This window comes from Dermacentor variabilis, chromosome 8, assembly GCF_050947875.1.
Source record: "Dermacentor variabilis isolate Ectoservices chromosome 8, ASM5094787v1, whole genome shotgun sequence".
Lineage (NCBI taxonomy): Eukaryota > Metazoa > Arthropoda > Arachnida > Ixodida > Ixodidae > Dermacentor > Dermacentor variabilis.
In genome coordinates, this window is record NC_134575.1 from 40914417 (window position 1) to 40941081 (window position 26665).

Here is a 26665-nt window from a genome sequence, read left to right on the forward strand (position 1 = left end):
ATCCATAAATGGAGTCCGCAAACGGCAGAGACTTTGGCTCTTGAAATAGCGGACCGCTGGGTGACAACATGTTTTCAGGCTGCAACTCTGGTAGCGACACCGTACGATAGTTTGATCAAACACAAGATGTGCCTGGTTTCGCGGAGGCCGTCAGGTCTAAGAAATGGCATATCCATACACTCTAAGAACAGTTTACACCCTTTGGAGTGCCCCTTCTGCCACACAACAATAATCGTCATCTGCCTTGATGCGTTTCCTTTCTTATAAAGGCCGCGCCCGCTACTTTCCTGTCGGGAATGCTATCATGCTGATAACGCGCATGCCGTTCGTTACTGGAAAGTTCCGGGCTCGCAGCGTTAAAGAAAGGAAACGCAACAAGGCAGACGACGATTATCGTTGTGTGGCAGAAGGGGCACGCCAAAGGGTGTAAACTGTTCTTAGAGCGCGCTCTAAGAACAGTTTCCGCAACGTTTTTCGAACGTTTCCGAAGAACGTTTTCCGTATTGGCCTGTATGTACTTAAATAATGAACCAACTAGCCCTGAACGTTCTTTTTTTGTTACAAGGCACATTTTGTGTTACATGAAGGTCCTCGTGAAAAAAAAACTTGTTATACGTCAATGATTGTTGCTGCTGACGCATTTACATCCGCAATGCCGCGGAAACCCGCAACAGGGAGGAAGTTCAATAATTTGGGAAAAGCGCCATCCACCAGAGAGAAGCACGAAGCTACAAGAAAATCTACGTAGTGTTCTCTGAGAAATAATTATTCGCAGTTACAGTTAAAATTCGTCACGGCCCAGCGATCGAAACTCGGACCAACGTCTCTCAATCTTGAAGAAAAGAAATGAGCGCTATAAAGACGCGGACTAAGAGAAAAGCTGTTCGTTGTACGTGTTCTTCTCTTAGTCCGCGTCTTTATAGCGCTCATTTCTTTTCTTCAAGTATGTTAAGCCAACTCGCCCACATCGAGCTTCTGCTGCTTCATGTCTGTCAATCGCCCGCACGCGTGAACGCCGAGTTACAATGTGGCTTGCGATTTATACCCTGTATAGACACGCACACCCACATCCCGATCCGGGGATCGAACTTAGGACCAACGCGCCTCTCCGGGAGAATCGCTCTGCCATCTTAGTTCAACCACGAGACTATACAGCATTTCGCAGAGCGATGCCAAATCACTCGGCTAATCGAGGCGCACGCACAGCGACACATATAGCGGATCAGTGTATAGGCGGAAATGCCCAATGGTTTCGGATGCGAGTTGTCCCAGCCGAAACTTCCAGCCAGCTGCGAGTCGGCCGACGTAAGCCGGTCGGCAGAGGACAGACCTTTACGAACAAAAAAAAAGTTTTGAGAATCCCTTGACTTTCTTTGTCCCGGTAAACAGCGGCTGGGGCATGGCCGACGAGCGGGGAAACAGTGACGATAGCCACCGGGAACAGCGGAAGCGACCGGCAGAGGACGGCACAACCGGTCAGAGCGAAGCCAAGGTGCCCAAGCTTCTCAGCAAGGACGAGAAGGGCAAGGACAACTTGGGGACGCCTCCGGAGCAAGAGCGAGGTGAGCAGTCGCGACCCTTTATCAACTATACACGCGAAGAAACGGCACAGGGAAACCACGTTATCCTTAAAGGAGTATTGACGTGGAATTTTTGAATTGTCATTACATTGTTGCGTAAAAGGCAAATCCGAACCCACTAAACCCGACAAAAAAAAAAAAAAGAAAGCTGGCAATTGTCAGAGTGACTTGAATGATTTACTATAGCCGATAATACTTGTTTGTACCGTGACCTGCGATCCTGCGGCGCATGGGTTTTGGACGCACCTGGTATAATAAAGTCTATAGTGAAGTGTTCGTCGATGAAGAATGGCTGCGTTTCGCGCCAGGGAATGCGAAGACTATAAACGTCGCAACTTTTGCGACAGATCTTCCTCGGAAACTGTCAAAATTTTCGGGGGAAAAAGATGCAACGAAAGCGGCGCCGTTGCACTGACGTCATCGGCGAGAAGGCTCGGAGCCTCTCGTAGCTGTGCGAGTGTCGGCCATTGTAACCACAATGGGGTTACTGAATCACGACACAGAAATTTTCGGACGTACGTAAAAGGGTTTGGCCTATTCAGTGAACGGCGATTGATAAACATTACGAAAGAGAGAACGATCGATTCACGCGCAATTCGAGGCGATCGGGGACCGACGTTTCGTGTGAGCTCGCTGTGGCTCGGTGGCTGTGACGTTCTACTGCCAACTAAGAGGTCACGGGTTGGACTCCCGGCCGCTGCATTCCGACAGGGGACGAAAAGCGAAAGTCCTCGTGCGTCGTGTATTGGGTGCGCAATCCATAGCTCCTTCCACTGCGGTGTCTTGCGTAATTTTGGGGCCTGGAACACATTAGTCAACAACTCAGTTAGTGAGACAGTTAGTTATATGACCAGTCTACGAGTTAGTCAGTCTGCCCTGTAAACCGTTTTACACCCTTAAGGGTGCAAATCGCTCTGTAACTCACACCTTCACACCCGCAAGAGGTTTGAGGGTGCGAGTATAAATCGGTTTACGGTGTGCCAATCGTTCAGTAAGTAAATGGATTTGTCGATCAATCATTGAGCCAGTCAACTGATCAGTTAAAAAAAAAAACGAGTTGAATCAGGTTGGGCCGGGCGTATCGGGTCGATCGGTCGGTCTCGGAGAGCTATTCTGGACACTCAAATCCTGCCATACCGTCGAATTCCGCCTCGTTGGAGTTTTGAGCCAATACGTGGCAGTCCCGTGAGCCAGTAAGAGCTGGCAAGATGGCGAATTTACTCCTGAAGTTAAAATTTTTTAATGAATAGACCAGCTTTACGAATATCAACTTATACGTTCTTTTAAATGTGAGATGATTAAGGTTGCGACTCATATCAGAAACATAGCAAACTTGCAACGAAATCCAGCTTTTCGCCCAAATGAACACTGGGCATTCCCGCGCAGACGCACTAATTACGGCCATCAAGCACTCTCCAGTTGTCATCCCTCAACACTTCTCAAATTCAAACTAAGTGATCAAAACATGCGTCATGTGTCTAAAAAAGCATTACTGCCAATACTTTTGTGAATGTTAACTTTTTTCTTGTGTCTCTTGAAAAGTATTTCTTTTTCCGCTTCGAAGTTGTGACATTTCTGCTCTTTCAGAACGTATTTAAAAAAAAATCTTGGCACAAGTATGTAAAATGAATATGTCGCTATGCAGTCAAGCTGCCGTTTTGCAGCTTTCATTTTGCCATCCCCACCGCTTGTGTACATCAATGTACTTATTTGTTTTAATTTACGCAATACTGCAGGCAGCAATGCTGCCCAAGCAGGAGAGGGTTTTAAAAAGATGCTTTATTAAACAGTTTTTCAAATGAAACATTAGATGTGCATTCAACAACACATTCCGCTAAATGATTCCATTCTTCGCTCGTAAGTGGAAAAAATATGATTTCTGAAAGATTTTAGTGCGGGCAAAGTATGACTCGGCTACTTTAGAATGAAAAATACGCAACGACCTGTGTGGAGCATGGGTAATATATGTGGCATTTGTGGGTATAAACATGCGGGTATAAACTTCTGTTCTAAGTGGGCTTCTATTCCATTCTATATGGCGGAATTGAACAGTGTTCGGAATGGCAGCCTCGGTCGCTCGGGTCACTCAGTCAGGTTCGCGTTCACGTGACTGACACGCTGCTGGTGGCGCATCGCTTCCGCCTTACAGCCGGCCCAGCCACCAAGCGGAGCAACGACACCGACAGCGGCGACAAACAGGCAGGCAAAGCGGACGCATTGAACGGCGAGAGGGATACCAAGGTGCGAAGGGTCGCCGGCGAGAGCGAGGAGGACAAGGACGCCAAGAGTAAGCGACAAAGCACGTGCTCGTCTATTGTGATGCCACGCTATAAAGACGGAGCGAGTCCGTGAGGAACCAGTTCCGCCCCGCCGCCTCAGTGTAACTTAAAATATTTATCGTAGAAAACGATAAAGAAGTTACCGAGCGAGACAAACGTGAAGTCAATCATTCATTCAATAATGCACACTGGCAACCGACCAATGGACGAATCCAGCGGTTATAGTTCCTTATTCCTTAGTGGAACGATTGATGGATCCGCTGATCAATCATTTGGTCGACCAATCAGTCAGCGAATGAATGAATGGCTGACCGACTGACTGACTGACTGACTGACTGACTGAATGAATGAATAAATAAATTAATTAAAATACAAAAAATGGCAGGCGACCCTGATCTTTGACTTAGCTGTCTCTTAGTGGCACTCACACCTCGGCGTTGTTGTTGTGTACGTTAAGCGAGCGAACACTTTTCCCTTTGCACGATATACGGGCGAGGAGCGAGGGAGGGAGAGGACGCAGCGCGCGCCACCTGGCCGCTCGTAGCCCTCTAGCGGGCGACGCGCGAAGCGCACCTTGAGTGCCCTTTCCGGTGCTGACGTCAGAGAATGTAACGAGTGCAAGCGCAAGCGAACGAGCGAGCAAACAAGCAGGTGCGTGTCGGGAGAGGAGAAGCGAGAGAGGAGAGAGTGACGTCACATCCGCTCTGCTACGCAGGTGTGTAGTCTAGGTCAGGCAACTGTTTTCCATTAATTAGCCGGTTCAATATTATGCCACCTTGTGTGTGACGTCATCAGTGACGTAATTACTTCCGTTTTCTACTTCCCTGCTTCCAGGAATTTCGCCAAAGTCGTGCTCACCTAGCGGGTCTCTAAACTCTATGATTCTCTACTTTCGTGTGTGGTAATCAGTGATTTCTAATTAATTATAATTATTTCAGACCTTTCAGTAACTCAACTTGTAACTAAACTTATGCTCTGATATCATATCTATAATGAAACCCATGAATTTTGTACTGCGTATATTTTCCCATTCTTTTCTGATTTATTTTGAATATCGTCTCCGGTCGTCTCAGGAGGTGAACCGAACCGGAAGTGCTTCGCAAGAAACAAGAGTGTTACTTGATGCTCGCGCCACTAATAAATAAATGGGAGGTTCGCTTTCACTCCACTGGCGCTGCGCGCCTATTCCGTCTCGCAGACAGCGAGGCAGCCAAGGAGAGCGACGAAACCGATAGTGAGGACACTGACAACGAGGACACCGACAGAAAGGACACTGAGAACAAGAACAATGACGAAAAGAAAGACAGCAAGGACACAGACAGAAAGGACACGGAGAGCAAGGACGCCGACAGCAACGGCGAACAGTCTACAGACAAGACGGACGGAGAGAGTGAGCCCAAGAGGCGCAAGGTGGCCGACGAGAACGAAGATGACCAGGGCACCGAGGAGGGTAAGCGCAACACTGTTTGCACGTAAAGCCCCTTAAACTTCTTAAAGTAGTGCCGCGATGTGAAGAATGCCGCGTCCTTCTCGCGCACTCTGGCCGACGCCGCGTCGCTATTGGCCTAATAGCATCACGTGAGCCCTCGTCGGAGTGTCTAAGCGTCGAAGCGTCTACGGAGTGGCGAGGAGCGCATATGCTGGCGCCGTTGCTACGCTTGAGCAGTGTAGGCGGCGCCACGGTCGAGGAGGGAGCGTGAAAGAGAGGAGAAACGAGGAGTGAAGGCGGAGGAGGAGTGTCGCTACTTTACGAAGTTTAAGGGGTTTTATTTGTACGCGGAAAGGGAAGGGAAGCGTAGCAGAAGGCGGCAGAAAGTTAGGTGGGCGGATGTGATTAAGAAGTTTGCAGGGAGAACATGGCCACAATTAGTGCGTGACCGGGGTAGTTGGAGAAGTATGGGAGAGGCCTTTGCCCTGCAGTGGGCGTAACCAGCCTGATGATGATGATGATGATGATGATGATGATGATGATTTGTACGCGGGCCATGCCGAGTGGTCGAGAGCCGTGGAAATGTCCTTGCCGTGCTAGCTTCAATCAATCAATCAATCAATCAATCAATCAATCAATCAATCAATCAATCAATCAATCAATCAATCAATCAATCAATCAATCAATCAATCAAATACGCATGACAGAAAGCAAACGAACATTTATGACGCTGCAGTGCTGCGAGCCGTTTGTTTTGCCATGCCGTTCCTGAGGTATTCAGCTATGGAACAGCACTTAACATTTTTTTTTGAGTGCACTAAATCCTGGTAAGAAGAATTTAGCTGACGTCTAAGGTCACACGCATTGAACAAGCACTTTTCAAGTATACTGTATACTATGCCACGAATATAGGTTATTTTGATCGTGGAGTCATTGTAAACAGACAAAACTGAAAGACATGCAAATATCTCTCTCTTTAACGGGCGTATTCCTTTTTTCAGGCCGTACAGAGTTTTTTGAAAGCGATTACTTGGCGAGGCGGGCATAACTTACACGAGAAATGAAAATGCGTAATTGACTAATTAATAGTACTGCACTAATTAAGCTGGTAACTGATTAGCTTAGGTTACATATTACAATTGTCTAACTGTAGGCGGCGAGTTAGCAGGGCGCATCCACATGGAACGAATTATCCAAATGAAATCAGTTCCGGGATATTCACCTACAAAGTGTGCGACGGTATACATTGGCGTTCCAGTAACTTTTTCTTTGCATCAATGCATAAACGGCGTTTTTCTTAAGACGTAAGTGGGACGACAACGCATTCTTACCGCAAACTGAGGCCGCAGCTGGCGAGCAAAACACAGGGCACTCCAAAACAACGAACTTGGTTATATTTATGACCCACGCTTCCAGTGTATAGTATGCATAGTAGGGGCCAATTAGACGCTATTTACTTTGACCTAAGTAAAACATTTGATGTAGTTCGCTGTGGGCTCCTCCTTACAAACTGACGCGAATGAACATACCTTATTCCATCACCTACCTGTTGTACTGGGTGTTTCACGTAACTTGAACCAAGGATAAAAAAAAAAGAGTGGTTAACCACAGCTGAATGCAACCAAGGACGTGTGGTTTGCCGCCATGTGGCGCTCCTTACCGCATGCAAAACACTAGACTCGAAGAAAGGGACAAGACGAAGCGGTTGAGTACATTTTTTAATATTCCGCTCAATTAATACCTTAACTAAGATAAATTAATCAGAATTTCTAATATTCACTTTAGGGCCCAGAGCGTTTCGTTATGTTGTAGAGGGGTTTCAGAAACGACCGATCCAATTTTTTTTGTGGCAACGTATCCATGCTGCGTGATTGGTTTTTTTCGGGGTTTCAAGAAAGCCCGCGAAATATGAAATAAAACCACGTGACTGCGCTCGCGCGCTATCGTAGTGCAGCGGCTCTCAACCGTGCTCCGTGCTTATTGCTTAGCAGGGACGACGACGCTTTTTCCTTTCCGTGTGCCACCGTCAAAGATGCTGAACGCACTGTGAAGCCGATGCCCATAACTGCGGCCGCCCAATTCGCCACGGTCCACACGCACTGTTCTTTCGCTCGAAGCACGGTTGAGGGCGCCGCAATACGAGCGCAGTCACGTGGTTTTATTTGATATTAATATGATTTGAGGGGGTCGTGGTGCGCGGTGTTCAACGTGTCGTTCGTCTACAGATGCCGACAGCGCCGAGAAAGCTGCAGAAATGGAGCGCGGCGAGGAGGAAGACGCCGAGAAGCAGGAGGGAGGCGAGGCGGAGAACAGCAACGCTGCGGGGAAGGAGAGCGAGGAAGAAGGCGACGAGGACGAGTACAACCCTTTCACGAACGTCGTTCTCGTCATGGAAAAAGACGAAAACGGTGAGTGGCGCTTGGTCGACGTGTTGATCGATGGCGACGAGCAGGAAGAGGAGGAAGAGGAGACCGAAGAAGACGAGGCTGAAGACGACACCGAGGACGATACGGAAGAAGACGAGCTGGTAGCTGCGTTTGCGGCGTTGTTTGACAACGAACAGGAGGCGAAAGCGCAAGCGGACCAAACTGCGTCGCAAGAAGATGGCCGGCAGAGTTTGAGAGAGGGAGCGGACGCCGAGGGCGAGAACAAGAAAGAGGGCGGCTTGAAGACGAAGGACAAGACGCGCGAAGACGAGAACAACGAGGCGGCCGAGGAGCGGGTGAACAGCGGGAGAGACGTTGAGGAACACGCCAAAGTTGAGGAGGACGACGGGGAAGATCCCGTCACCCTACACGTGATTTTCAACAAGCAGAGCTACGACATCAAGCTGCCCCTGACGGCCAAGATGTCCCGGCTCAAGGTAGCGGTAATGGAGAAAACCGGTGAGTAGCAGCGTCGAAACAAACAACCGAGCTCAATAACAGCGACATGAAGAGCGCCTGTAGTTTGTCCTCAGCGTGAGAGGTAGACTGAGCGACGGCAGATTTCACCATTTTTTTCTCGCTGTCACAACGGAGAGCGAGTATCCCGAGTGAACAGGGATCGAAGCGGCAGCCTGGACACTGCCATTTCTTTTGCGCTAACACGGTATACAGCGAAGTGTTTCGGTAAAGTTATACAGCCCGCTGAACACGCGCCTGCAGTCGCGGCAGTGGGCATACGGTAATGCTCGCGGTATACCGCAACGCTCCGCTAAAGCTCTCTATTTTAGAGTTTTAGCGTCTCCGGTATCCCGGCAAATGCACGCGGTTCGGACGGATTACCGGGCGAGCGCATGCCTAAAGGAGCGCGGATGGGGTGGTGACGCCACCTGATGCTGCAAATCGCAACCAGCCAAACATAGAGCTAATATTCAGGTAACAAGCATAAAACGTTACAAACATTTAAAAGGGCAACGTGCTCACGATTACGCTGATGCCGAAAATTTAAACTAGCAGCGAAGTGTAATATACTTGGTTACCACAATACTGGCTTTGTCGAATGGTTGGGAGCAGCTTTAAAACACACAGTACACACAGAGGCAGAGACAGAGACACACGGTAAACTCTGTCCCTCTGTTCTTTAGCGCTGCTTTCCCAACCGTTTTCCATGAACCAACTCGGCCAAACCAACGTTCTGCATCAGCTCTGTGTTTGTCTTATTGAGCTTTGCGCCACCAGGGGGTGCCACGACTACAGCCACTCTTGGTTGCAAAGAATGGAACGAAAGATACTGTGGAGATTTAGAAGAATGAGAAGAAATTAAAAGGGATAGTGTGTACGATAACACAATGGACAGTGCCTTTTTTGCTAGCAAATTTGAGGCTGGAGCTTATTGCATAAGGGCAATAACATCCGTCGCCTGTATCTAAACCCAGCACTACTACATATTCGGTTAGTTATATCGAGCGAGAAGTTCAGTTCACTTCGTTACTTCGACGTTTTAACTGCTTTATAAATGTCTCGGGAATAAAAAAACACTTCGTTAAATTCAAAATTTTGTACAAACGAGTTTCGTTATATTAAGGCTTGAAATTATTCGATAAAATAAGGTGAGAGCTAAACTTGTCGAACGAGAGGTTTTGGTGTGGCCCGTGGTGCCGTGATTTCACATTAACCCCTGTTTCTACCGCAGGAATCGAGCCGCCAATGCAGAAGCTTTGCTATAAAGGTACGTGGCTCCCGTGCATACCGGACACACGAACGGAAATGCGCTTTATTTCATTTAATTCATCGCTCCCCAGATGACGCAGCGAGCTTTACGAGACCGTGCAGGCAGCCTACATGCAAGCGCTGCTATGACTTGCATGTAAGCTACCCACATACGAGACGCATTCGAGCGGGTACGTAGAAGGGGATCAAGGAATAGACCTCTTGCATAATTACTGGCAACCCTGCGCTCACTTTGGGTTTTCGCCACCACCATGACGGATAGATGTGAAGGCAAGCGTAGGGCACGTGTATGGGTTGTTTGAGGACCTCGCGGGCTCTGCTGCCAGTGTCACTTAGTTTGGTGCGGTGTTCTGACATACACTTAGCGTGTTCGCTGCACAACATGGTCACGTGATCATAAGCTTGGTTCCCCACAAAATGATAGGTAGAACATAAAAGAAGCCATATTCCCGTGCTATAGCGCCGCGAAGGCGTCTTTGACTGTATAATACAGTGCGAAAGTGGCAACGGGAAAATGCCTCGATTGCGAGATCTGTGACTTCTGTCTAGTCTGACACCATTCCTGATTCCAGCGGAGCAAGTTTTGCCAGAGCTTTCCTCCATTTCACGCGCGAGATCGAGCCGCGATCGTCGGCACCCCTCCCGCGCTTTCAATCGCCCCTAGAGCATTCGCCGCACGGCGGCGGTATTATCACCGTTGGAATTTATACGGAACATCACGGCAACGGCGACGGCAAAATGGGCCTGGAATGTCCATGTAAATGCTATCGCAATAATCATAATCATATCTATGTCTACCACAGTACGGAGGCCCTCTCACATAGTTCTTCCATTACCGAGGACAGAGCGGTCTTGCGCCAGCAAAATATACCCTGTACCCGTTAATCCTGTACCCTGTACCTGTAATCTACTCTGTACCCTGTACCCGTTAACTAGAAATTAATGTAAGAATCACGCAAGCGTCAGTAGAGAAGAAGAGACTGATGCGCTAGTCACTACTGCATTAGGGGATGTGTTGATCGACCAGTGCACGCAAATATTGTCATCTTGCGTGTTATGTTTGCGCTACATTTCACGTAATCTGAAACCGCAGATAGTGACGTCACGAAGGTGCGGTGACAGTACCGTCACATTCGGCGCGTGCGTCAAAATGTTTGTTTTTTTCATTGCGATAGCGATTATATAGACACTTTAAACGCATTCCTGCCGTCAGCATCGGCGTCGCCGTGAGGTTCCGTATAAAGTCCAAGCGCGATAAAATCGTCGCCGCGCACCGTACGTGCGCAGTATATGCGAGTGAAAGCGTGCGAGGGTGAGCCAGTGATCGCGACTCAATCTCGCACACGAAAGGGAAGAAAGCGGGGAGGAAGCAGGCTGTCTTCCGTCGCGCGCAAGGCTCCGGAGGGAGGCTAGGGAGAGGCGGCGCGTTCTACTCCGGGCAGCCGCTGTATCTTGAATGCCATCTGCGCCGGGGACAAGGTCCACCGTGGGTAGAGTGGGGGGGGGGTGCATCCTACTGCAGGCGGCACGGACAGCTGCGCGCCCGGGCCACTGCATCTTGAAAGCCATCTGCGACGGGAACGCAGTCCGCCGCGCTCTGTGTTATCGCGGCTTATGTTCGCGTTGATGCGAGACGCAGCACGAAGGTCGCTTCGCTAGCTACTGCTGCCACGCTTCCTCACTCCAGCGTTTTGACAGCGAGTTTCCACGGACATCGAGTGAGAGTTGTTCGTACTTTCTCACGATCTCTACTGGCATAACATGTTCGGCGGACAAGTTTAACAGACGTAGACAAGCTTTGGAAAGTTATTTAGCAGTTATTGTTGTCCGGAACGGTGAATAGCGAAGTAGAGAAGCGTCAGTGTGTTCGTCTGATACTTTTTGCCTGTATTATGGCGTTTTTTCAGAGACCTGCAATTTATTCACACATCGCATTGCACATTAGGTAAATGCACGAGTTCATGTTGATGCATACTTGCTAATGGCGCAAGCGAACATTACACTCGCAAAACGAACTTTCGATCTGCGCTTGGGTGCAGGATTCGGCTGGTGCCACGCCTGGAGATTCTTGCAAAAAATACTAGGGGGAACTGTGGCGGTAGTTGTCAACATAAACTCCCGCAGTTCAGCCAGCAAGGGGATGATGGTTATAATACAAATTGTTTTGCCAAAACCTCGTCCTTCTGGCTTCAAACGACTTTTCGAGCTTGCAAATTGATGATCATTAGCAAAACGGTGATGGTATAAGTACGACAATTCGCAATGATAATGGTTGTGCACCCAGTCTTATTGGCTTCATGCGTTTATAAAAAAACGCAATCGCTTGAAAAGTTTAGGCCAGTGAGAAAAGATAAAGCGTAATTATATAAAGCAACAGAAATGTTCGAAGGAATAACTACGAAAACCAGACAAACATATGTATTACCCGTTATTTCGATGATACCACTGTAAAATATTTTACGGACTCGAAGGTGACCAAGGTCTTAAATTGGTTCATAACTCAAGGCCTTACACCCAGAGTGGGTGTAAGCGTGGAAATTAAGGACCCATTTGCACCCTTGATAATTTTAACAGTGCGAGTGGGATGAAAGGGTGTAAATTATAGGCCGATTTACACCGTAATAATCTAAAGGGTGTAACCTAATTTACTATGTAGTTGATCGGTCGCAGCGACAGATCTTCCCCATCAGACGTATAGCAGAAAACGTTATGGTGCCATCGATACATATCGAGCGCCGCGCTACGCGCGAAACGAGCCAAGGCATCCCAGGTTTGGCGGTGACGTCGACGGACGGTCACGTCACCAAATCTCGGAGGCCATGGAAGAGCAGCTGTTCAGCTTCGGCTCTCCGACGGGGCGCATTGCAGGCGCGGCCCAAGCGGACGACAACAAGAGCCTCCGGGACTCTGGACTCTCGGAGAACTCGAAGATATTGCTGGTGGGCTCGACCGTGAGGGATCTTGACGCCGTGCTGCCTCCCAAGCCCCAGAAGAGTTCGCAAACCAGCCCATTACGTGAGTGCCAGCTCGTGGTACACGAAAAGTTTAAGCCAGGGTTAAAGATCTTCTGCATCGATGGCTGTAGTGTTGCGCTGCCGAGCACGAGCGAGCTCTTAACTAGGTGGTGGCGTATGCTGCCTATATGGCTCGTCACTTTACTTTTATCGACTTTTTGAGTCCCCTGTTCGTGTTAACAAATCACTGATCCTGAAAGAAATGCATTGCTCTAGTTTGCTTTTTTACTACAGGGTTGCGTGTCCCTTGCATGTCCTCGTGGAGGACATGCAAAAAAGTCACGCAAGAAAATGTGCCCTATGGTTCCTGTGTTATCTCCACACGCTACGGAAGTATTGTCGTCATCGGGAAAATTTTTCCTCTAGTACCTTGTTTTCGGACATTTAGAAGGTGACGTTATAAGGATGGATGGATGGATGGATGCTATGAGCGCCCGCTTTGAAACGGGATGGTGGGTCTTATTTTGCCTAATGTCCTACCTATCTCCTACCTCCTGACGCACACACACGCAGGCACGCACGCAGAATTCCCAGCATCAAACTTTCTGAACCACTGCTGGGAACTTTGTTTTTGTATGCCTTTGTTGTTTGGTGGTTGGGCCACCAAATCTCCAATCGCCTTTTTCTAACCTCTATTGTGGACATGTTGACTTTCTCCCTGCTATCGCTAAACCAAAGGGCTTCAAGGAGACGAGAGGAGCCTAAGCCGACAACTGGGAAGATATCTGTACATTCTAATAAAACATGTTCCATTGTTTCCCTAGCTTTACCGTAGCAAGCACATGCTTATTGTTCCTTCGTGCACCTCGCTTTATAAATACGCGTTCTAAGGCATCCGGATCTCTCTTCGAAAAGTAAGGAGCTTTCCTTTGAGTTATCATAAATACTTTCTTTCCTGATTGAGCTTTTTCCTCTCCGGTAATTATCAAAGGAAGGCCCAAAGTGTTGTGGCGCCCTCGTACGGAATGTCAGTGAAGCTCACAGATGCGCGGGCATAAGGAAAATAGAAAGTTTTTGCGTGTCCGGTATTGCACTAAACGCCGGCTGACTGGGCGTTTTGCGGTATGGGCGGAGGCGCATACCTGAGTGGCCTGCACGGTGCAGCCGCCTGGGGCGCCGAGATCAAGCAGACAAACATGGAACTAATACTGCAGTAAAGAAGTGCGTTCTACTTAGCTACAGCTGGTGTAAGTTTTCGGCAGTAATCGTGTACACAATTACGCCGCTGCCGCAAGTTTACACCATCAGAGAAGCAGAATACACCTGGTAACTGCAGTAATAGCTCTGCGTTTATCTAGTTGAGCTCTGCGCCACCAGATGGCTGCACCGGGCGAGCCATTTGCGTTTGCGCCGTATACGCTCTCCCGGTATTCCGCTGATCTACCCGCGTTTAGCGCAATGTCGGACTTGCTGAAAAGACTCTCTGATAAAGAGGCGCGCTCGGGAACGTGCTCACTAACACACGAGGGAAGAAATAGACATTTATGTCTGCATGAGTACAGCGAGGCCGACAGTGCGGCTTCGAGCAACCAAAGGAGCCGGGCGTCCTTTCCTAACGCGCCGTGTCCACACTGTCATTACCGGTCATTCCAGGAGCAGCAGTGCAGCACATGTGAGGACGAAGAACTAATACAAGACGCCCTTTGTCCTTGTTTGTGGTTGTGACGTGTTTCCGGCCTTTGCGATTGCTTCCGGTGCCTCCATTCTTCAATGACATTGCCTTCGAGATCTGTTTCTGTTACTCCAAGGAAACGATCGCTGGGAGCTGTATTTTGTCGCTACCTATAGCGATGGTACCCCTGTAATGAATCAGTACCAACGAACCCCGGCCATCAGTTATTTCAGGGATAGTTCACTTCCCACAGCTGCGGTCGATGCTCTCATACAGCAAAGCCATTTGTGGCTGGGGAACGCTGGGTACACATCTACTGAGCTTTAGATAAACTTTGTATTAACGCTCCACCGTGCGCTTCCGAATGCAATGTTATCTACATCATTGCTTCTCTGTATAAATACGTATTTAGGCGTAACTCGTGTGCATGCAGTGATTAGTGCTTCTTTTTATACCTCTCTGTATCAGTAATGACCAGCCAGAGAGGCTTGCAATTTCACCAAATGCACCGCCCTCCTATCTGCAGTTGTGTGTAAATAAATGCACAACACAGGGACAGCGGTAGCCAATTGAGACGCCTTCTCTGAGCCCCATGTTCTCATATATATGCGATATGATCTCGAGATAACCTCGTAATGACCTTGCGACAGAATCGTGACTATTTTGCGTCGATGAGGTACCGACATGACATTTTCGACTATTAACTTCTTGCGTTAAATGATGGGCCTGGTACCTTTAGACACTAGAAATGACAAACCTCAGAGCACACGTTGATAACTTCGCATTCTAGCTGTTCTACGGCTAGTTTCGATTTTGTTTTCGAGAGGATACTGTGTAGTGACGTCACGACACAGTGCGTGGGAGCAGCACGTTGCGACGTTTTGACCCTCGTACCGGCTTGCCCTAGCACCTCGTATGCTGATACTAATTGTGAGGGCCGATGTAGCAGCATAGCGCGGACGACCAAGCGAGCCGGAGCACGCGGCAATACGTCGCAATGTGTTGCACCACGTGACCACATGCTGTGTCGTGACGTCACGACACAGTATCCTCCTGGAAAACGAATCCGAAACTAGCTATAGAAAAGCTGCTAAATCAAATTATTTACGGCGCTCTGAGGCTCGTCATTATTTATTTCTAGGGTTTAATGCACTAGGAGCTTCATTAACAACAACAACAACAACAACAACAACAACAACAACAACAACAACAACAACAACAACAACAACAACAACAACAACAACAACAACAACAACAACAACAACAACAACAACAACAACAAAAGGAATAGTAAGAAATGTCATGTCGGTGCCCCTTTCACTTTGTGCCATCGCTGCTTCTGTGACAGCGGTTCTTTTTTAGAGGAAGCTTTAGCTCGGGCCCAACACCGATGCCGCGTGTTCACATTTACGTTAAGCACAGAAATTATTTTATGAGACAACCCAACCCCTGCACCGATTCTACCGAAATATGTTGCATTTGAGAGAGAAAGTTAAATTATAGTGACTGTTGGTAGCGAAATTTTGATTTAAGATTTGAACTTTTTTTTACAGAAATAGTAAAAATTTACAAGCTTAAAAAAATGGGAGCACGAAGGTAACAAATCCGTAACACGGCACCAAGAGCAGATATCGCAGTTAGGTCAACTGCATCCATTAGAATACCTTACACATGGAATGTAATAATTTATATCTTACGTGAATTTGTTATAATGTTTGAAGCGTTTCGCAATAGTCCTGCTCACATAATAGGGGTGTACTTAGGAGCCATGGATAATCCATCAATTTTGTCCGCTTTAGATGTACTATTAGGTGCCATTTACAGAATTCTGATATAATTTTTCATTGTTGAGTTAGAGTTGTAAACGGGGTAGTCGTCTAAAAAGTATGCAATTTTCAACATTTTTATATAAAATAATCGGCGACCTAATTCAAAGCAAAGATCTGCGTCCTATAGTCACTAGAGTTTTTAAAACTTTCTTTTGTAATTTCAACAAACTACATAAAAAATGGTGCAGTGGTGACAGAGAAAAAAAAACACTTTCTCCTTTCTCATGGATTTAGACGGGAGCACTTAAGAGAAGAGCGAAGACGATGCGTGTCTCGCCCTATTGAATAGTATGAATCTGTTCGAACTAGCCTAAATAAATGTTACTGCCATTTTGTTAAACTTTTGGTCACATCGACGACGAGCTGGCAGCACCGTCATATCAATTTGCTGCTATCATTAGCAGCTGTCGCTGTTAATGATAGCTGCTATTAATAGCTGTCACCGACTCATATCTGAACTGTTAATTATAGCTATCACTGAAAAAATTGACTCGCCATCCCGGTCCTGTGAACGTGGATGTCCAGCGAAGCTGCCGCAAAATAATAATATTTGGGGTTTTACGTGCCAAAACCACTTTCTGATTATGAGGCACGCCGTAGTGGAGGACTCCGGAAATTTTGACCACCTGGGGTTCTTTAACGTGCACCTAAATCTAAGCACACGGGTGTTTTCGCATTTCGCCCCCATCGAAATGCGGCCGCCGTGGCCGGGATTCGATCCCGCGACCTCGTGCTCAGCAGCCCAACACCATAGCCACTGAGAAACCACGGCGGGTGCCGCAAAACCACTAAACCTGCTGGTGCGAATATGAAATATTTTATTACTTTAGAGTAATGGTAGTGATAATCTCTTCGTGACTAATGTGGTAGACCGTGGAGGATACCGCGAAAATTTTCGCTGCATTCTTGGCGAAGACCAAATCTAAGCACGATCTGTACCGCGTGGTTGTTTGAGTTGGGTCGTCGTAGCATGCGAGTCCAAAGTGAAACGACAGGAACCAGTCCTTATTGTCGGGATTCGTAATGTCAACGTTAAAGTCGCCGACGATAGCCACTGGTGTGCGTCGCTCTTGTCTCACCATGCAACGGGCTTCGGCCACGGACGCGTGCATCGAGAGGCGGCATACAACGACCTTATGGATTTGTCGCGGGCTAGTCATTAAATATGCGGTTCGGATGCTAGTTTTGTGCTTGTTCTTTATTGAAACGAATGACGTCCTGTAGGTTGTACGGGTGACTCGAGAGAATGTATGCACTTTTCTCTTCACTCTGCTGAATGCTTGAAGTCTATTTGACCTCCGCTGCGGGTCGGCACGGTATTGCTCCTTCGAAATCGGCCCACATTTTTGCCGACGGACGCGGACATGAAAAAGGCCGACCAACGGGAGGCTAACAGCTTCACTGTAATATAACAGATATCGTAACGGATAACAGAACTCTTAGTGATAGCTATGATTAATCAGGGTTAGTGAACGCTACCCGTAATTACTCCAATCGGACGACGCCTTCAGTGGCAGCTCGAAGCTAGGAAACTTTCGAACGTCAGTTGACAACTAATGGCGCTCATCAATACTGTGATTTCTAGAAGTTCTAGAAGTATGTTCACCCACATTTTATTTGTTCTAATATTAGTACACGTCGTACTTATGCTCCACTGATTTACACAGTTTGATATAGTCTGGTGCATGTTCTTTCAGTTAACACTTCTGTCAGGTTTTCTACTTATATTGTGTGTTGCTTAAATAGCAGGATGTGTATTTCCTTAGATTTTCCTTTCCGCCGATCATGTACAGGTAATTATTGACTTTCTGCCCTTTCTGTTGCGATTTCTGGTGGCATTGATAATGAATGTCGAACAGATCCTGAGGTGCACCGGTGCACAGAAGATAGGTTGCAGAAAAGCCGACAGGACACCTTGTGGTCTGTGTGCCGGGGCGCTTCAAGATCTGCTCAACATGAACATTAACCAACTATGGCCTGTCTCGCCATCCTGTTGCATCGATAGTATTTATGAATAAGTATAATCATAAAAGTTACGTGCGTACTCTTTTATTGACCGGATATTATCTTATTGTCACCTCTTCTTCCTCGCTTCTGTTTCAGTCAAGAGAGAGCCGTTCTGCAAACAGGCAGTGAGTGCACATTTTGGCCATTGGTCCGGGTGAGAAATATGCCTTTCGACCTTCTTGGTCGTTAGAAAACGACGTGAGGGTATGAGTGTTAGTATGTCGGCAAATGTATTGCCCTCTGCGGACTGGTAAACGCTGCTAGCGACTTCTTGTGGCGCAGAATTGAACCAGAGAGCACACAAATCTACAGTGACCTATCATGTTGGGCTTAAATGCTGGTGCAAAATGTCTGTATCGACATGATCGTGAGCGGGCGTTCCGTTTATGACATTATTTTTGGCAGAACACTGAGAGACGACGACAACAAGAACAACGAAAAAGAACAATATCAAATGTGTCACAAGATGTTACTGGCGTTCCTACTGCCGTACAGAGCTCAGTAGGCCGGTTAAACCGTAAACGGAAATAAGTTCGTGGATAAAGTAAAACCCTGCCCTTCTGTGTGAGCCGTTCCTGTTTCTGTCACGCACATGCCCAATACTTTGGTCTGTAGGCGTCTCTTACGGTTTCTCGCAGAGACACAGGGCGATAATCGACGACGGAGTTCCGGATGACGCCTATCCCGGTATCGCCAATTTTCACGTGAGTCGCGAGTATGCCTGTCTGTCCGTCCGTCCGTATGCTCTTGTTCGGTGCCGTCCATGGCATTTGAGATTACGCGTTAGCAAAATTTTGGGCCGCGCCGGAAGCCTAGTTCCAGATAGCGTTGATACAGTTCAGCCTCCGTGCAAAATGTTATGCTTGAAGTATCAGTGGATGTATTACAAACGGCTAGCAAAAGTAAACGTGACCTCCGAGATCAGGCACCGCCCGCGACTTGCCGAACAATCTCGGAGGCAACGTGCTAAGATTTTAGCCTTGCTTGACAGGAAAGTAGCCAGCGCACTGCGTCGGAGTAGTCGGAGAGATGAAACGTATGTGCACAGCATCGATGGAAATTATTGTCGTGTGGCAATATGACGTCCTAAAGGGTTTACGAAGCTGTGGATAGTAAGAGGTGTCTTTGTCAGGGTTAATAAAAGACAGTCTACCCTTCTGCAGTGGTGGTGTTATAAGCTCGCTCGGTTTCTCTTGACGTTCGCAGCTAGCTAGCTGGGGAGGGAGAACTGGGAGAGAGTGAAAGCAGAGTATAAAAATAGCATCGCGCAGCATAGCCACGCGGCGAGGGTGGTTGGAACCCAGCGGGGGAGATGGAGCGGCGTGGCGGGGACACAGGCGGTGTGACGTCATTGCTCTCCGATGAAAGCCTCCGTCGGAGCTAGCAGGAATCAGAGCTTAGGCGCGTCGGTGCACGACAACGACACATATGGCGTCTCAACAAACCGCTTCTGCTGCTGCGGGCGCCTCAAATGGCGCGCCGTTCTAACCGAAACTCCTCACAGAGGAAGACGGCATAGATTTTTCTGAAACCTTAACTTCCCCCAGCTCCACTGGTCTCTGGTGTTTGCGGTAGCAGAGCCACGCATAATTTTTCAAGCACCTTCTAGTTTGTAGCGCAACAGAATGCCTACCATTCTAAGTGTCTAAACTCGCCGTGGTTTCTCTGGAAAGTGAGTAGAAATTTTTGAAACACTTTTTTATCTGCGTAGTCTCACTTGTAAAAGTGCGTGGTGACGCCGAGAGCACTGGTTACACGACGCGATGGGGATCTCGGAGGCCTTGCACCATTGCACCACACCGTTCGACGTCGCACAAGGCGGCGCCACTTTTCAACTCGCGCTAGCTGGAAACGAAAGAAATTACTCTTTCACTAAAGAAAAAAAGAAAGTTAGCAGAAAAGCACGAAATGCAATTTCAGACAATACAATATCGTATAAAAGCAAAATGACGCTCCCTGCGAGGATTTTTGGCTACTTGAAAGTGCAGGGGTTTGGTTGCGCAATTTCGTCGTCGAGCGACCCCACGCGCCATTATTTTGCCGCTTTCTGAGCCAAATTTATGGGATACAGGCATGGTCGTTTCCGTCAATATGACCCACATTCTTATTCCCACCACAATCCGCAGCTGTGTTCCGAGTGGTAGACAGTCCTTTCAGGGGTTGTCCGAACCCAAATAACATCCCTCTGGCCCCACTGACCGCCGTCTTTCTTAATCTTTTTTTTTGTGCAGGATAACCTTCCAAACGGGCCGATCACTGGAATGCTGAACAGCCAAAAGCAAAAGGTCCGGCTCACGTTGAGGCTCGCAGAGGATCAGTTCTGGATCAGCACAAAAGGTAAAAAAGAAAGATAAAAAATATGAAGAAAAGAGCAGGAGCATGCACCCTCCACGAGAGCGTTTCTCTTAAGCTTATTGGCTGCTTTCTTGGCTATAGGAACCCGCAGTTCCACAAAGATTCACACAGAGAAAAAACACAAATAACCTGAGAAAGCCCAAACACTATCTCACATAAAGGAACATTATGACAACTTGCTCATCATTATTTCTGGCCAAGTAGAACACATTGGTACCCTTTCAACATCCCCGCAAGAACAATGAAATGTCATTTGAGTTAAATATTAGTATAGCAAAAGATATTTTAGTAATCGGTTTCTCTCGCCTGTTGCATACGTACGCAGCGCAGCTGCGGACGTTGAATTAAATCTGCCCCTCGAAGGCTCTCCGAAAAAGAATATTTCAATATTTCAATAGTCGAGCGCCTCTACAAACGAACGCCTATACAAGGAAATAACCTGTGTAACGAAGAAATAATTCTGTCCCGGTTCTATTGGGAGTCTTGCGGCGCTGCACCTTTATAACGAAATGACCTGTATAACGAATTATTTTGGAGTCCCCAAACTCTTTTTTGTTTTAAAGCCGTTCGACTGTAGACAGCATATGTGGTGAGCTTACAACCTTTTTTTTTCTTTTTGCGGGATAATGGCCACAGAGTTTCTACAAAAAATATCTCGTCTGTGGGAACCCCTGGACCCTAATTAGAAGGGCTTAACAAGTTCTGTCTATACAAAGCCAGCGTGCTTTACGTGACAAAAAAAAAGAAGAAAAACACCCGCCGTCGCGGTTCTTTGGCTACGTCACTCTGTTTCCGAACGCGCTCGAGATCGCGCGTTCAAATACCGACCGCGACGGGCCGCATTCTGACGAGAGCGAAACAGAGAAAGCGCCTGTGTACCGATCTTAGGTGGCATGTATATGGTACACCTGAGGCGGTGAAAAATTAATCCGGAGCTTTGCGCTAGGGCATCTCAGGCAACCATTTATGTGCTGTTGGCACGCGAAGCACAACCGATCAATAAATAAATCAGTCAGTCAACTTAAGCACACGCGCTTTATTTTTGTCCCTTCCTAGAAATTTCATGGCCGTCTATCAAACTGGTTCACTCTCGCTAAACACATCAAATCTAAAAAAAAAACGCACCCTCCAGCGACTCAGACTCAACCGTACTGCACTCCTCCTCCTCCTCCTCCTCCTCACGAAACACTCGCCAGACGAGACAGTTCTGCACAAATAGCGAGAATTGGACGAGTTGGGATGTGTCCGTGGTTCTGTGACCGCAACAACTGGACAAAGAGAAAAGAAAATAAGAGACGGTCACACAGGTGCCGTGATCACAGCGCTTGTGACCGCCTCTTCCTTTTATTTGTCTCGTTCTTGCGCTCACAGATCGCGAAGACAGTTTGGAGAACGGCACAGACTCGGTCCCTCTTCCCTACACGTCACATCTTCATTGTATACAAGGACTAATCGAGCAACCACAGTTCGTGGGGACTATACCCTTGACAACGGACACGTATCGTGGGATAGCCCTAACTACGAGTCTTTCCCTCCCAGCCGCAGTCAAAAATATTCACGCTCCACATAAACACATCACACTGGAGGGCTGGCTCACTCCGATCCCTTCTCTCAAACCTATTTGGACCAGGAAATACGAATTGAGACGCTTCAAAGATGTCTTGGACTAACGGGAGCACCGGACTGAGTGTTGCGCAACAAAGATGTTTTACTCTCCCTCTCTAAACGAATAGCAGCGGAGGAGAAGAGGCGGCGGAGGGAGCGGAGATGGGGAGAGGGTGAATGCGCCGCGGGGAGGAAATGCACGCAAGTGAGTAACACGACGACAGCGCCACCACAACTCCTGCGCCGCGATTGGCCACGGTATCCGCCGCTGCAGCGGTTATGGCGCTACCTCTGCTGAGCTCGAGAGCGCTGGTTCGGTACCGGTGGCTACATTTCGATAAGCGCGAACCGAAAACAAAAAGCGAAAAAGAAAACGCTTGTGCGCTGTGATTTAGGTGCATGCTACAGAACACCAGGTGGTAAAAATGAATCCGGAGTCCCCCGTTACGGTGTGCCTCGTAATCGTGTCGCGCTGTTTTCACGTAACACCTCAGAATTCGGTTAATTCGACCACCTGCGCCGCGCAAGGAGTTCGCTCATCACGTGACGCAAACGAGGAGGAAGGGCGCGGAGCAGCGAGGCGAAAATGTCTTCCGCGGTGTTTTTTTATATAAGCCTGACGACGTCAATTGGCTCTTTTTAATTGGTTAGTAGTTTAGAGTACCTTTTCTTGTTTTCCATTTACTGTTAGAAGGCAACTGCTCTTGCTAATGCCGAAAGACACCGCGTTGACAATTTCTGCGCTTCTAAATCACTTGGTGTCACACGCATGCGTTTATAGTTCGCGTGATTGGACTGAGAACGCATGTTGCGCATTAACTTTAGTCAAACTACACAGTCGACCAGGTATGACCTTTTGACGTCAGTGTGCGCCTGCGCATTCGATGGCGGTTAGAAACGAGTCACCAATGCTGGGGCAACGTGGCAAAAAAAAAAAAAAAAAAAAAAGAAGAGCAATGCACTATTATACGTTTCTTTTAACCGTTCGAGCGGGGAAATTGTGTAGCTTTCCTTCACGTTTGTCATTACGCTTTGTGGATTTCACTTAAGCTCACTTGCAACATAACGACACGTTACAGAGACGACAGAGAAGTATTCCATGAGTAAAGCCTTGGCCGTGGTCAGCCAACCCATCGAGGGTCACGAAGAATATCACATAATGGTGAGTTTACAATTGTGGTGTTTCTTTTCCTGGTTTCTGCCGGGCCGCGATGACGCTGTACAAGTTCGTAATGCCCCCCGCTGCGTGCCTACAGTTAAGGTGTTTTCAACAGCACAGTGTGTAAACTGTGTTTTAGACAGAAACGCAGCGTGACGCTCCCTCCTATCGTTGGAGTACGTCATGCCTGCCGTTACGCTGCGCATTCGTGCAAACGTATGGCGCAGAGCGCGGCTTCGTCTACACGAAGCCGACTATGCCGGGGGCGTGTCGGGTCGAAAATGGGGTCGTCCAGTTCGTGTAATTACGCGCTAGTGAGTCGTGCCGAGGGGACCTTGAGCTGAGCGTTTTTTTTTTAAAGGAGTACCGGCGCATATTCTCGCAGTTGTAGAAACTCCACCACGCTATTCTCGCGCGTAATGGAATGTCGCTCGCAAATATTAAGCTGGGCCAAACGTAGGATATCGTCACTCGATACTTAAGTTAGTCTCGAAACGTTAAGAGGAAGCTTTAGCTCAAGCGCTCCTATCTAAATACATGTAAAAGGAGAATTTGTTTTTATCGGCAACCACTGCACCAAATTTGACGAGGTTTGTTGCATTTAAAAGACAAACTTAAAATCTAGTGACTGTTGGTTTCGAATTTTTGAGTTAGATCGTCAATTATTTATTAAAAATTGGCAAAAATCGAAAATTTTCAAAAAACGAAACTATCAAGTTTACAACTCTGTAACTTAACCACTAAAAATGATAATACAATTCTGTGAATTGCATCTAATATTACATCTAAAGCGGACAAAATTGATATGTTACACATGAATATAAAAAAAATTAATCATAGAGAAATACAACTTTTGCAAAACCGTTGTAACCAACGTAACAAATTCACGTAAGATGTAAAATGACATATTGAATTTGTCCGCTTTGAATGATCTAATGGATGCCGTTTACAGAACCGCGATATCGGTTCTTGATGCAGAGCTATGAATTTATAAACTTCGTGCTTCTATTTTTTTCAAACGGTCGAATATTTGAAAATCGTTTTAAGAAAATTCAAGCCCTAAATCGAAATTCCGCTTCCAACAGTCACTAGAATTTAACTTTCTCTTTCAAATGCGACAAATTTCATCAAAATCGGTCCAGGGGTTATCTCATAAAAACGTTTTTGCGTTTTACATGTATTTGAATAGGCCGCGTCGGAGTTGGGCCCGAGCTAAAGCTTCCTCTTAAGCCTGTGGGGGAGGGGGGGGGTCATAGACATTACCGTGACATCACGACCCAGACCAAAATTTGCCGACGTCGTGTAACATGCCTAAGTATGTATGGTGACATTGCTCATGCAAAAAGCGAACTATAGCGCTACTCGCCTGTCTTCTGGCCATTGATGGCGCCAGGACTGTCCCGCTTTGGGGGGAGGGGGTCAGAGCATGATTCCACATCTTCATGGGGGGGGGAGGGGTTGGCGAAAAATAAATAAAGGAAAATGAATCGATGAAAAAAATTAGTGTGTTCTTGTTGTGAAGACCAACTTTACGTTGTAGAGTGGTTATATACGTGTAGAACAGTATTTCTTCCCCCGAAATATAAAGTGGTTGCCATGCAGTACGGCGCTTGTTTCCTCCAGTACTTTCTTTGCTCGCGTTTTGCGCGGCTTCACAGCTTCGGGCTTCCCAAGATGTTCGGTCACCAATTAGATTAGAACTGTCGACTTTACGAATTTTGCGTTAAAATCTTTTTCCCTGGATTCAGACGCCCGAGCCTCCTTTATTACATGCAGTGTATCCGAGGCCACGCACCGTCTCCTGGGAGAAAAAAAAAAGTCTACCAAAGTCGTCGATGGCAGTTTTTTTTCTTTTTTGCGTTGCACAAATTGATGGGACGACCATGAATCATTCATGGTGGTGGTTAAATTGACTATGATTATACCTGAACCTACGGACGTTGTTTGTAAAAATTCTTTGGACACGAGACAGAGGGGGGAGGGAGGTGAGGAGGGAAGGGGGTGCATCATGTATTCAATTAAAGCTTGGCTTCAGCATACGCTCTTTCTGATACTTCATTAACGACGCGGTTTAGGTTTAGACACAGCGCTCACGCAGCAGCTGCAAAGTTAGAACAGGCGAGAGGGACAAGCAAAGCATTGTCTTTGATATCACAGTGAGTATTTCTGCGACTTTGCTGTTGCAGGCTTGGCCTGCTTCAGGAACTTGTCTGTATCAACTAGCTCGAAGTCAAGCACCACTTTGCACTCTTTCTCAATAAGAAAGCTTCCTATGAGAGGGAGGTTTGGAGGTCGACGCGCAACTTTTTTTTTTCGCGGTCAGCATTTCTTTTTCGTAATACCTGACGCAACATTCGTAAAATCGTAAAGCGGTCCAAAAATTTCGTAGAACTTACGAAAAAAAATTGGTAGAGTTGGCGGTTAATACGAAGTATGGGAGAGGCCTTTGCCCTGCAGTGGGCGTAACTAGGCTGATGATGATGATGATGATGATGATGATGATGATGATGATGATGACATGCACCGACACAACTCGGTGTGATCTGCGCAGTGCATTATGACCGGGATGTTCTCGGAAGTGGTGTGGTTATACTGGGTGCCGGCCCAGTTCGTGAGAGCCATCAAGAGAGCCATACTGGGAGGCGGCTAGCTCCCGCGTCCTTCTCCGCGTTCGCCAGAGCTTCCCGAATACTGGAGGAGCGAAACTGGAGGAGCGAAGATGGAGGAGCGAAGATGGAGCGAGCTGCGTAAGAAAGCAGCCACCGAGACCCGCCCAACGACCTCCTCCGAATGACCCTCCTCGTGCGCTCTTGGCGCGCGCACGGAGATGAATGCGACAACAGAGAGCCGCGAAGGCTGTTCACGAAAATGGGGCCGACGTAGAAGAAATGTGGAACGACAATATCTTCGTGATTTATTTATTTTCGTTTGTTCTGGTACCCACAGCACGAAGGGCATTAAACAGTGCGGCGGAGATGGGGGCGGGAGGGAGGAAACGGGAGCTAAAGGTCATCTTTCGGATACGGGACGACAGCGGACATGACTCTGGCATTTCACAAGGCAGCGCGAGAGCTTTGCGCGCACAAAAAAAAAAAGCTTAACAACCTAACTGTTATATACGTATTCGTACAAGAATTTTATAGGGTAGCTTCACATCACGAAGAATTGGTTACAGAGCAAGTGGAAAAGGAAAGGGTACATAGGATGTCGTCAGTCAATTCACAAAGGCAGAGAAATCATCGTTAGAAGACACCACTAAACAATCAAAGTACAATTATTATACACATATAGTTAGCACCTAAGTCAATCTTTACCTTCAACGACTCAGTAGTTTATCGTCCACTTCGTTCAGCCGAAGTGTTCTACATAGCGGAATAGTTTATTGGTAACCGAATAGAGTAAGACACATGAACTTTATACATTTGGGATCCTGAAGCTTGATATGGTTGCGGATGGGGTCCTTATGTCTTCTAATCTGATGTATATAATGCTTTTGAACGAAATCCGGCAAACGAGTATATAAATTGTACAATGTACAATGAAAGTATACATTGTACAATGGAAACAGCAATTGCTTACGTAGATCATTCTAGAAAAAAAAAAAACGCGTAGCCGGAATATTTCGTACGTAGCAAACTAGAC

The 26665-nt window shown here is 47.3% G+C and overlaps 1 protein-coding gene across 1 annotated transcript; it reads left to right on the forward strand.

Annotated features, from left to right (window-relative positions):
- Positions 1–1393: 1393 nt before the first annotated feature.
- Positions 1394–25988, forward strand: LOC142591370 (uncharacterized). Its single transcript, XM_075703696.1, has 11 exons — positions 1394–1562; positions 3730–3867; positions 5058–5309; positions 7514–8173; positions 9405–9440; positions 12113–12457; positions 18001–18029; positions 18543–18608; positions 20136–20241; positions 22944–23026; positions 25575–25988. Exons 1-11 carry the CDS (start codon positions 1400–1402, stop codon positions 25671–25673), a joined length of 1977 nt encoding a protein of 658 aa, XP_075559811.1. The 5' UTR covers positions 1394–1399; the 3' UTR covers positions 25674–25988.
- The last annotated feature ends 677 nt before the right edge of the window (positions 25989–26665 follow it).

Bases quoted from the DNA above. Each gene is read 5' to 3' on its own strand.
- LOC142591370 (XM_075703696.1), top strand. From the start codon at position 1,400: ATGGCCGACGAGCGGGGAAACAGTGACGATAGCCACCGGGAACAGCGG. The intron at 8,174-9,404 runs GTGAGTAGCAGC...TTTCTACCGCAG, and splicing joins AGCGGTAATGGAGAAAACCG to GAATCGAGCCGCCAATGCAG. The intron at 18,609-20,135 runs GTGAGTCGCGAG...TTTTTTGTGCAG, and splicing joins CCGGTATCGCCAATTTTCAC to GATAACCTTCCAAACGGGCC.